Genomic DNA, 12,575 nt, shown 5'->3' with positions numbered 1-12,575 from the left:
TCAGGGAATTCTTCAACAATCCTCTACCTCCAACGCCATCTCTGCTACCCTCATAGCCTCTGAAACCGCAATGAAAGAAAGAGTCTGACTGAGACGCAAGCAATGGGGAATCACTGGAACTCTGAGAAGTTCTGGGACTCAATGAAAAACTGCGTCTAGGCATAACTCTAAGAGTTAATGCATCACAGATGGGAACGACAAGAGAAGAAGAATCAGAAAATCCCACCCCCTCGAGAAGATTTTACAGAAAAAATGGGTTGATCAGAGAAACCCTAATTTTACAATTAAAATTTTTAAAAAAATAAATAAATAACAATATATTAACAACATTATTAGACCCGTTATGACTGTTTTCACGCACATTATCATCGTTATATAGGAATTTTATACCATACTTTTATTTCCATTTAACCGTTATAACGCTCGTTATTTTAGAATAACGCATAAAAAATATTTTTTTCCTAAATAACACGTTTTTCGCCCGAAACATGCCGACACCTATCAAAACGGTCACGCCCAGGGGCTGCGACCCATTTTTCAAAACTTGATATGGACACGCGTATCGGTGACACACACAAACACGCTACATAGACGTGATCGTTTTGACGGCCATTTTTCAAACCTTGGTCAAAACATAAATTAAGTTTTTGTTCATCACGTTCCTTGTTGTTTTTGAACAGATGATCAACTTTAGTTAAGTTATCAGTACCAGTAGCTGGTTTTATCATAGGAGCAGTGGTATCAGGGATCCACTTGTCATCCCATATTCTATTAGCTTTTCATTTCCATCTTCCAATCACAATGCTTTTTTATTAATTGAACAACACTGTCTATGTAACCTGTTACAGGGACGGAAGGTTTTATTAGAGGGGCTGATCTAATAGGATAAAAAAGGTCATTACCATAGTAATTTCAAGTGCCCCTTATAAAAAAAGATATATAATGACTAATTAACCCTTACATAGTTTAGTGTTGATAATCTAGTTTAGTGATTGACAATCTACTTAGTTTTGCTAATCCAATTTCACTTATATTAACTCTAAAACAAAACAAAATCAGATTTTAGAGTTTAGAAAAAGAAAAAAAAGTGTAGAGGAGAAAAAAAAGAAAACCTTTTGTGATATTTGTGAAACCCTAAATTTTGATTCACTCAACCAAAATGAGTGATTCCAGTTGCAAATTCCAGGTATACTTCTAAATTAGTTCCAATTAGCTTTTTGTTGCTCAAAATTATTTAAAGTACGTAAAAAATCAAAACTTTTACATTTTTAGAGCTAATTACGGTTGGAATTGTGCACGTAACCAACCGTAAATCTAAGTTACGGTTCGTAAAAGATGAACTACCAACCGTAACTGGTTAAATTTGGGAAAAACCCAATCGTAAAACCAGATACGATTGGTAACCAAATACTCGATACGAACCGTAACACACGAGACCAACCGTAACTAAACTACGGTTGGTATATCTACTAAAATGTTGAACTGTAAACATTATTTGAAACATAAGTTGAGACACAGGAATATTTATGGTTGATAATGTTGATACAAATACATACAGTAACTAAATTACGGTTTGTAATAGTGATGTCGATATCAACCGTAAGTGAAGTTTCAATTGCAAAAAAAAACGTAATTGAAATATTACAAACCATAACAACATCAAAATCTCCAGTTACGGTTCGTAATTGAGTTAAAAGCAACCGTAACTCACATTAACCCGAAATTTTGAATTTCAATTTTCATCTAAAACCCTAATTTTTGATACAAATTTAACTTAAATCAAAGAAAATAAACTACACCCTAACTGGGTTTTTCGAAATAAACCCTCATATAAGGTATATAAGTCTTAAATCGAAGACGATGAACTTTTCAATTTTAATGGAGGTTACGGTTAATGATGAAGAAGAGAAGATTAAGAAGACTGATTTAGTTTTCTCTCTTCTGATTCATTATTTAAAAAAGGAAGGTAAATTAGTCCATTTAAAGCTAAAAGGGTAATTTGGTCAATTTACAGTACCAATAGGATCTTCTTTAACCAACTAGAGGGACATTATTATCATGGTTCAGCCCCTCTAATAAAACCTTCCGCCCCTATAACAGGTTACATGTCTATACCTTTTCAAACCCTATATGTCCATCCTTGGGTTTGTTTTTTATGTGAAGAATGTCACAGTTGGAATAATATTTTGCTTTTAAGATTTTCGCAGGTAGCGAGTCAGGGTTTTCTTTTAGTTTCCAACCTATCTTCGCTATCATGGCTATATTGAATTTCTCTATGGGAATGAAATATTGGTAAACCAATAAAGGATCACTACAAAGACGTAATAAACGGTTTTTCGCAACAACCAGATCCCACACTATCAATGAAACCAGAGGTAGACTTGTATTGAGGGGCTCTATCCATATAGTGGGAGGAAAAAAAACATGCTGTTAGGTGTTAAATATGAGTTCAGTATCTACGGAATGATTTACAGGTACAGGTTAAACCATACGTCCATACACATAGAAGCAAACAAAGAAATGCATGATCCGGAAAGAAAAAAGGAAAACTAGTTTTCAAGAAAAAACACACTAGTAATAGACTTGCAAGAAACAAAGAGCAATACTTGAATATAATTTTCAAGATGCCATCCAAGTTCAGTATATTCTTGGACAAACTGAGATGAATCTCTCTAGCTAATAAAGCTGACAAATCCACTTTCAGGCAGTCTTCTGCACAGGCTTCTTCTTCTTAGAATTATTAATTGGACGAACTTTGACAAAAGCAACGTCCAAATCCTGAATGAAGGAAAATAGTATTAGCAGTCCGAATATATGCTTGAAACACATTTTAAAAAGATCGTAAAAAAAATTCCACTGCAGCATGTTTCAAGTTCTCTTTCTCCTAAAAAATTCAGACTGATTAATTTCACCAGCACATTTAAGAGAAAAAAACCTTCATAAGTAGTGCTTTTGAATCTTACCAGATAATACAATTTCAAGTTTTACTACAAAATACTGATAATTAAGCGTAGCAAGGGACAAACAATAAATCAAATATTCACCAGCCTATTAGCCGCAAAATGGTAGTGAATTTGTGATGAGGCAGTCGTCAACCTTTTTTTCGAAATAAACTGGTTTGCTTAACAACACTTATTTGCATCAAGTTAATTTAGTTTGATATTTCAACTAAGCTCTGCTAAGTGATTTACCACTTCAATGCCAAGTTTGGATACAAAATAGAGCTGCCTAAAACTAGTCGCAGCAAATTTGATCCAGTTATAATTATGCTCCTTCAACCCTCAAATCCAAATGCATTCAACATGACAATTACACAAGCTAAGAGTGTGTTTGGTAGCTCGATCAATGTGAATAAGTAAAAATCTTAGCATTTATGCTAAACCATATAGTCTAAAGCCCTACACTCACAGTAATAACTATAAACTCACCTGATCCGGAACCCTCTTTGCAAGCGCCTCTTTTGTATATAGACCTTCCAAATTATAGTACTCTCTTGCCTTCTCATCAAGAGCATGAACTACTATTTTACCTGCAAAAACAAACACAGGAAAAGAAAGAAAAAAACTCTACGAATCAGAACAGAATTTAAGGGTGGGGTGGGGGGGTAATCAGCGCAATAATCCTGTTTCAAACAATTAAAATTGATGGGCATTACTGACCAGAATCAATAACAATCCATTTTCCTCCTTCTTGACCTTGTACACTGGGCAACAGTAATCTTTCAAACCCTTCTTGTTTCTTTTTTACCTATCCATAGCAATTAAACCAACGCTGTTTCAACAATGGCACTAGTTGTAATAGTAATATAATATAAAACCAATCCATAAATACGAACGGATTTAGGGTTTAAGGATTTCTCAGATCATTTATCGAGTTCAATCAATTTTCATTTTCATATGTTCCTTCATTTGAGATTCTTTTATGAATTGAAGATGTATGGAGCCTCCACCAGTTCTACCACCACCCAAGACACACACAACCTTTAGCACCAAAACTTCAACCTGTCCCCAAGCATGACCAAACTCCCAACCCAGACACCAAATCCACCTCCACCACCAAGACCTCTGCCGGCATCCACCACCTAATTTCCCCTCCACCATCTCCACCTCCTGCTAGCTCTCCACCAACTGTTTACAAGCTACAACAACTTTAACACCTTCACCTGCTCCTAAACCTCGCCCAACTCCACCCCCAGAGCCAACTCCACCAATTTGGAACAGAGTGTGGCATCGGTGATGGCAGAGGACATCGTGATGGGGCTGCTTGTGAAGGTGGATTAGTGCCAGGTGGTGCAGGAATTGGGGCAGGTGAAGGTTTTGATGCTGGAGCTAGTGTGCTTAGGATAGGGGAAGGGGGAGGCAGAGGTGGTGGTGGAACTGGTGCAGGAGCAGGTTTTATATGGACTTAGGGCTCTATGAATTTCTGCAGTTTCCAATTTAAAATCGGTTCTTTAACTGGAGATCTTAAAAATAGGGTTTTTCATTTTAGAATATATATATATATATATATATATAATATAGAGAAAGTAAGAGAACCTGCCTTGTAAATTAGAGCTTCAGCAATGTTCCTGACATGCCAAGTTGATCTACCAGTAGCAATAACCATGAAATCTGTCCAATCACATTGATCCTTAACAGGAATGACTTTTATATTATCTGCTTTAACATCAATGAGAATCTTCTCTACTTCTTCTAACTCTAGATACCCTGAACTCTCATCGTAAGAAGAAGATGGTGATGGTGATGGTGATGGTGATGATGATATTAATCGATTAAACCCTAATTTCCACGACTGAATACCAGAAGAAGATGAAGAGGATGATTGAAGTACCCTGGATCTTAAAGCGGATAACATATCTTCAGATCTCACGATGAAGTCGAGATTTAACTAAAACCTTAATTCGATTATTTGAGTAAAATTGCTAGGGTTTTTATTCTGGAACTTCTTGAAGTATGCCTTTGGAGCAAATCAGCAAAGTCCCGTTTCACGGTCAGAGGCATGTGCCGTAACCGTGAGCGCCGCATTAATGTTTTCGGAAGGGAAAATAATCGTTTGGTCTTTTTTAGGTGGGCTCATGTCAGTTTAGTCCTTTGGTCAAACGTCTTTAGTGTTTGGTCCATAATTATTTAAAGATATTAAATGAACAAAAGTACCCTTACGTGTTAATTTCTACTTATTTTTTGTAGCAGTTCATTCGTCAAAATGAACTCCTGTTAATTTCTACTTATTTTTTCAGAAATCACCTAAAAACCAGAGTTCATTCCAGAAATGAACTCCATATAAAAACCTAAGAAAACCAGAGTTCATTCCAGAAATGAACTCCATATAAAAACCTAAGAAACATAGTTCATTCCAGAAATGAACTCCATATAAAACATAAAAAAAACCAGAGTTCATTCCAGAAATGAACTCCATATAAAACATAAAAAAACCAGAGTTCATTCCAGAAATGAACTCCATATAAAAAAACCTAAAAAACCAGAGTTCATTCCCAGAAATGAACTCCATATAATCACCTAAAAAAACAGAGTTCATTCCAGAAATGAACTCCGTATAATCACCTGAAAAAACAGAGTTCATTCCAGAAATGAACTTCATATAAAAACCTAAAAAAACAGAGTTCATTCTTTACATGAACACACACAAAAAAATCCATAAAAATCAGAGTTCATTCGTAGAAATGAACTGCAGTAGCATCATCTTCATCATCTTCGTTGTCTTCAAACAGCAACAGATCCATGAAATCGTCGTCATCGTTTTCTTCTTCTTCTTCATCATCAACAACAACATCAAATTCAAGATCTTCAACACGAGCAACAAACATCAAAAAATCAAGATCTATCGTCTTCATCGTCATCTTCAACATAAATCTATCGTCATCTTCATCATCTTCATCGTTTTCATCATCATCTTCAAAAGAAAACAGAGTTCATTTCAAGAATGAACTTCATCAAATTCATCATCTTCAACAATAGCAGCAGCAACGATGAAGAAAAACATAAATCTATCTTCATCAAGAAAAAACATCAAAATCTTCATCACAAACCAGAGTTCATTCCTGAAATGAACTCCGTCATCTTCATCTTCTTCATCAGCAACAACAACTCATCTTCATCATCTTCATCCTCTCCATCATCAGCAGCAACAACAGACGGGAAAACATCAAAATCTTCATCACAAACCGGAGTTCATTCCAGAAATGAACTCCGTCATCTTCATCTTCTTTTATAGATCCGAAACATACCCAAGCATGTAAGATGATAAAGGTTCATCATCATCATAAATAGCAGCAGAATCTTCAACCTCACCGTCTTCATCATCAAAACAGAAGCAAAACATCAAAAAAAAACGCAAAACTTCATCGTATTCATCATCATCATCGTTCATCGTTCATCTTCTTCATCACTAGCAGAGAAAAAAATAAAGAGAAGAGAGAATCGTTCATCATCATCTTCATCTTCTTCATCACTAGCGGGAAGAAAATAAAAAAGAAAAAGAGAGAGAAAATTTTCAGATCTGAAATATAGGAGAAAGAAAGTAAATCTGAGAATGATTCTTTTTCTCTTACTTTTTGACTATATATATGGTCCTTATCCAAAAGGGTATTTCTGTCACTACAAGATGACATTTACATCATCCATGACATCACCCTAGGACCAAACTATAATTTTTAGGACCAAACTATAATTTATATTATCAAATAGGACCAAACAGACAATTGACTAGGTCAATTGGACTAGACTCTCTCTAATATATTATTTGTAGGACCAATTGATATTTCCTACTTTTCAGAATGGTTGTTGCTTTATTCTATAATCTAGACAGAAAACATTATCTATATACCCCTAGTACGAGGCCCATGCAAAATTACCTTTTCAAACTTAATTTATACCCCTAAGCTTTTAAAACCCAAAACCCGAATTATCAGATTACTAAAATATCCTCCTTTAAGAAGACATATCACCGTTACAAACCTTTGATTCTTCGACTGGTATTTCCATCTCTTTCTTTCTTTGTTCCTCTCCAGACGAAAAACCGAAACATATCTGATTGAAATATACAAAAACAGATGAAAGCTTCGAAATCAAACACCAAATCGATCAAAAATCAGTAGATTAATACTATTACATTTTCTAGAAGATCAAATCTGACTAAACCCCAAAAAAACGAGAAAATTAAGTTTCATAAATTGATTTACCATGGATCTTCAACAACAACGTTTTGAAAAGATTAAATCGCAGGTAAACAATGATTCTGTGTCTCAGATCAGTTTACGTTTAATTTGATTTCGATTTTTTAGGGTCTCTACATAATTTATGCTCAAAAAATTGTTCGATTTATTGATTTTCATCTACGTTTCAAATAGATTTAGTTTTTTACACCGTTATTGTTTTCTGTTAAATTAATAATAATTTTCTTTGATTTAATGTCTCAGGCGATCGAAAACAACTGAACCAACAACTTCTGTTGGTGTTAAAGAAATTAGTAAAGGTAAGCTTACTGGTTTAGGTGTTTCTGTTTAATTCCATAGTGATTTTGATTCATTTATTGTTGAATTAGTAGTATAGCAGTTCGAATTTTACTGTGCAATTATAATATAATTGAAGATACCAAAGGTTTTTGGGTAGTTAGGTTACAACTGATAATGTTAGGTTAATTGTTCTAATTTTAGAAAGAAATGTTGAACATGTTTTTAATTTTTGATATTTTATTTCTGAAAATGTTGAATGAATCAACCGCCAAATTGTATTAGTTTCTCTAATTTTAATGTTGATGGCCTGATGTTGAATTCAGAATGTATATGCAATGTATAATTCAGTAAGAAATTTATCTTTCAATAGAATTCAAATGTTGTAGTATTTAGCCTAAATGTTAAATTGTTGTGAATAACAAATGTAGAGTAAGAAAACAGGTAAGTAACATGCTTTTTAACCAGAAGTTTGTTCCAACTTTTCTTATTGTTTTGTGTCGTTTGAAAAGTAGATGAATATGAATGCGACTATCTTCTGCAGATGGTTTTCTACATTTCTCATTGTGTTATTGTCATGCTACTATCATTATTGTCAGGCTTAGGTAAATGCCTATAAGGTTATTGTCAGGTTTAGTTTTAGGATCGTGTCGTCTCCAGAAAATGGAAGCAACTTGCTCAAGTTGTCTCCAGAATTGGAAGCAACTTTCTCAAGTTGTTTCCATTACATGCTTAAAAATATGTTTGTTGTTTCATTAATAATGAATGTTTCCTCTGTGCTTTATCAAAATGCAATGATATGGATTGTTCGGAACCGAAAACAATGAATTGCACTTACAAAAAAAAAAGGATTATGAGTACAAGAAATTGTTGATCCCCGTGTGCATGTACATTGGAATTCACCCATTTCGTTGGTTGTCGCTTGCACTAGAAGATGGCGTATGTATGATCTACAACTCAATGAGAACAAATCAAGTTTACAATGTGAAGACCTGTCTAAAATCTATCTTTGCAGGAACATCATAAAATATGTTGGATGGAAGTTAGAGGAAATAAAATGGTTGATAAAGTAAACAAGAGAAGGGTTAGGATGACGTTTCTATCTTGAATACAACTGATGAATGAAAGCTTCAAAAAGAATAAGATACAAGTTCGGATGAATGATTGAGCATGTATACTGTTAGCAAGAATACTTTTGTTAGAATGATTGAGCATGTATACTGTTAGCAAGAATACTTTTGTTAGTCTTGGTTATAAACCTCTTTGCGTAAATGTGTTACCGTGAACAATAAATACTTTTGTTAGTCTTAGTTATAAAACTATTGAATGAATGATTGGATGGGATTATAGGGTATAGTATAATCGTAATTTGATTGCAGATACCGTCATATGATGTGATTGCAGGTATGTTTAACTAAAAAGAGATAGACAAAATACAAACTGACCCTGGCATTTGTTTTTCTTGAAGATAACTTGCTCAAGTTGATTCCAAAAATGGAAGCAACTTGCTGCTAGTTGTCTCCAAAAATGGAAGCAACTTGCTGCTAGTTGTCTCCAAAAAAAAGTATACAGGAACAAGAGATTCAAAAATACATTGAGGCAACTTGCTCAAGTAGTCTCCAGAAATGGAAGTAACTTTGGTGCAGTTGTCTCCAAAATCTGGAGAGAAACCTGCCTGGAGCAGACCATTTAACACAAGCAAAAACTAAAAAGAAAAAGAAAGGTTCAATCCATAACAAATATAACAAGTTCATAAACGTTGAACAAATGAAAAATGAAACATAACATGCCACCTTCAAAAATATAAGAACAAAAATAACAAGTTCAGAAAATTAAACATTGGACATAGTGCTACATAAATTGTGATATGCAAGCATGGCATAGTGACCAAACTTCCTCTTTTTGAGGACTCGTTCCCTGTAACTGCGATCCCGAACAACATTTGGTCTCCCAACTTGTTTTCGAACAATGAGAGGCATGATGTACGTGTCTCGGAAACTTCATCATGCTTCTCGCCATCTCGGAAACAATAAGGGGTATTGTGCTTGTAAACCTCTTCCTTTATGATCTGCAACTTTTATCACCAGGAACAACAACGCAACTAGAAAAATCTCTGTGATTAAAAATAAATAAAAATTGAGTGATTGAAAATGTTTAAAGCTATAGAACATGACATAGCTATCACAAGTTGTCTACACAAGTAGAAGCAACTTAGTCAAGTTGTCTCCAAAAGTGGAAGCAAGTTGGTCAAGTTGTTTCTAAAAAGTGGAGTCCAGGAACATGTGGTATCTCACTTTAACGTAATCTCTCCATTGATGTTGTTACCACCACTACCAACACCATTGCTGCGAACACATAAATCACCACCGCTGCCACCCCACTGCTGCAAACACAACAAACACTGCTATAACAACAATAATAACCATTAATAATACCGCTGCAAAAACAGCTACCATCACCACCACTACAACATGTAGAAGTACAACTCCAACTACAATATGAAAACATTCGTACATCAAAACATATATTCATTATTCTATATCTAAATGAATCATAGACCCTACCAGATTACACATCCATTTACAGAGAAACATGATTTATGAAAAATCTAATCTGTTAAACAAAAGAAAAAAGTTTACTAAATTACCTGGTTGTAATAACCTTAGCCAACAAAACAGTGTACAATTTGGTAAAACAAATGGAACTAACTATCCCAAGTTGTCTTTAAATACAGAGGCAACTAGCTTAAGTTGATTCCAAAAAAAGAGTGGGAAGGAACAAGTTGCCAAAATTAATAGAGCCATCTATCACAAGTTGTCTCCAAATTTGGAAGCAACTTGTTTAAGTTGTCTCCAAACTGAAGGCAAGTTGCACAAGTTGTCTCCAAATTTGGAAGCAGCTAGTTCAAGTTGTCTCCAAACTGAAGGCAACTTGCACAAGTTTTCTCCAACAAAAATGTACAGAAACAAGAGACCTAAAAAGTATATACAAGTGAGTGAACCTAGCGTGATTCGAACACACATTTTCTGACATTGAGTCAGTCGTGCTACCGTTGCACCACAGGTTCTGTGCCGACAATTTATCACATAATATTATATCAACGACCAAGAGAAAAAGATACCATAAGTAACTTGTATGCAGCTGAAGTTTTGCCTTTCAAGATTGCAAGAAAACATACCAAAGGTCTTTTTGTAGGTGTCAGTATAAATCTGTCCAAGAAAACAACCGAAGCAACTACTAAAGACTGAAGCAACATTGCTCTCCATAGTCAAAGAGTGATAGCTCAGCAACATAGTCGGCGAGGCACTCCAGCAGCAATACTGAAGCCTGTATAAATCATCAGTCTGAAGCACCATTAGTTAATGAAGACGATAAGAAAATAAAAACATAGAAGAAAACCGTCAACCCAACTAATATACATTACGAATTCCCCCAACATAAGAAACAACCTTCTAACTGAACTTCGGCCAGTATGCTGGTAAAAGAAGCGACAAACCTTAAAGCAAAAAATCCTTGCATCAATAATGGTCGGTCTTCTTGTTACAAGTAACCTCAAAAAGCAAAAAAGTATAAAACCTTAAAATCCTTGCATCAATAATGGTCGGTCTTCTTGTTAGTGTGGGCATCACTTTAACATTAAAATCTCTCGAAAGGACTTGGGAAGCACCAGGACATTAAACGTTGCACCTACTGTGTGAAGCTACAGTTTGCACAACAGATGGCACTACTGTCTCACCAAAACTGATATATTAGGACTGCTTGTGGTTATAATATGATGAAGATTAAATTATCATTGCATCTTGTTCCACATTTTGAACAAGTTTAAATACGACCAACCTACATGAATTTCTCTCTAATATCAACACTTGACAACAATTTGACCTAAAAGTGCTCTGACAATAGTCTTGAAGATTTGAACATTTATCTCATCAAAAATCGTATTCTAAATCTCTAATTCTCAATCCCAATCCTTAGAAAACAATTCATGAAACAACCAAATCAAAGCAAAATGTAAATTTGAAAAATGATAGTAAACTCATACCGGAAAATGTAGCATAATCAAATCTCCACCACCACCTAAACAACCAGAACCGTCACTGTCTCCCTCACCAATTCCATCATCCCACTCTCACCCGCACCAACAACAATAACAACAACTAGTTAGAATACCACCATTACCAACATAAAATTAAACCAGAAAAGAAAGAAATCACCTGAATCCCCTTTGATGTCCATCGCCAATTTAGAACTACGGAGATTGAATTTCAATTTTCATCACGAAAATACAAATCGAGAAATATAATCGATCTTATTTCTAGATCTGTTTGTTCTTGGTCTAGTGGCGGTGGAGATATTAATACTGGATGTTGCAGTTGTTGTGGTGGTGTTGGTGGCGCGATTTGGAAGGAAGTGTCGGTGGCGATCGAGATGGTGGCGGTGGGTTTAGGGCAGAGGAGGACATTGTGGCGGTCATGTTTCTTCTGATAATTTTGTCGAACAAATGAAGAAGAAGAAATGAAAGAAGTAAAAGGTTAAAATAGGAATTCAACCAAATATTGTGTGTTTGAAATTATTTTCTATCCCTCAAGGGTGTTTGTGCAAGGCCCACCAATACTGAGGGTATTTATAACATTCTCACATCTAGATTCTAGACAACACACCCGCTTAGTGTCGCTCTCCGTCCATTGTGTTGTTGCATTCATCGTCTTTCGTGCTGTGACGAGGTCACCTGGAAGGTTTTTTTTTTTTTGTAAGTAAGATATTGCATAAAACTACTAGGACTCAAAAGGAGTCACGGTTACAATAAAAGTAGAGCCATCTAAATGGGATGTTAAGAGTTCCCAATATTAGATTTATCTACTAAAATTTGATTTCTACTACAAATTGGAGGATAAAATCCATTCAAGACTTGAATTTAAAGACCTAACATGTTATTCCAAGATATCAGCTACTTGGTTACCTAGTCTAGGAATAAAAGAAAAGCCCAAAAAATTGTCACAGAATTGAGTTATTCTGTTAGCCTCCAAAATATAAGCCTTAGCTTTCCAGGAAATGTCTACATTTTTACCATTTATGTAGTTGATGATTTTCTCACAGTCTCCTTCTA

The 12,575-nt window shown here is 34.9% G+C and overlaps 1 protein-coding gene and 2 long non-coding RNA genes across 3 annotated transcripts; 1 reads left to right on the top strand and 2 right to left on the bottom strand.

Annotated features, from left to right (window-relative positions):
- Positions 1–2,408: 2,408 nt before the first annotated feature.
- On the bottom strand, positions 2,409–5,016 carry LOC113298176 (protein Iojap-related, mitochondrial-like). The gene is made up of 4 exons (XM_026546867.1): positions 4,540–5,016; positions 3,660–3,747; positions 3,429–3,529; positions 2,409–2,778 (listed from the first exon to the last, which is right to left on the bottom strand). Exons 1-4 carry the CDS (start codon positions 4,852–4,854, stop codon positions 2,701–2,703), a joined length of 582 nt encoding a protein of 193 aa, XP_026402652.1. The 5' UTR covers positions 4,855–5,016; the 3' UTR covers positions 2,409–2,700.
- A 1,953-nt stretch (positions 5,017–6,969) lies between these two features.
- On the top strand, positions 6,970–8,799 carry LOC113298174. The gene is made up of 3 exons (XR_003334040.1): positions 6,970–7,241; positions 7,436–7,491; positions 8,484–8,799. It is a non-coding gene; the product is annotated as an uncharacterized LOC113298174 (long non-coding RNA).
- Positions 8,800–9,115: 316 nt separating this feature from the next.
- On the bottom strand, positions 9,116–11,972 carry LOC113298175. Its single transcript, XR_003334041.1, has 4 exons — positions 11,511–11,972; positions 10,647–10,795; positions 9,763–9,851; positions 9,116–9,581 (listed from the first exon to the last, which is right to left on the bottom strand). It is a non-coding gene; the product is annotated as an uncharacterized LOC113298175 (long non-coding RNA).
- Positions 11,973–12,575: the final 603 nt, after the last annotated feature.

This window comes from Papaver somniferum, chromosome 7 (assembly GCF_003573695.1).
Source record: "Papaver somniferum cultivar HN1 chromosome 7, ASM357369v1, whole genome shotgun sequence".
Taxonomy (NCBI): domain Eukaryota; kingdom Viridiplantae; phylum Streptophyta; class Magnoliopsida; order Ranunculales; family Papaveraceae; genus Papaver; species Papaver somniferum.
Note: the sequence above shows the minus strand (reverse complement) of the source record. Positions and strands in the feature narration are given on the sequence as shown.

Excerpts from the sequence above, each read along its gene's own strand:
- LOC113298176 (XM_026546867.1), bottom strand. The coding sequence starts at position 4,854 with ATGTTATCCGCTTTAAGATCCAGGGTACTTCAATCATCCTCTTCATCT. Across the intron at positions 3,530-3,659 it reads ATGGATTGTTATTGATTCTG|GTAAAATAGTAGTTCATGCT; the intron begins GTCAGTAATGCC and ends TTGTTTTTGCAG. Across the intron at positions 2,779-3,428 it reads CAAAGAGGGTTCCGGATCAG|GATTTGGACGTTGCTTTTGT; the intron begins GTGAGTTTATAG and ends TCCTTCATTCAG.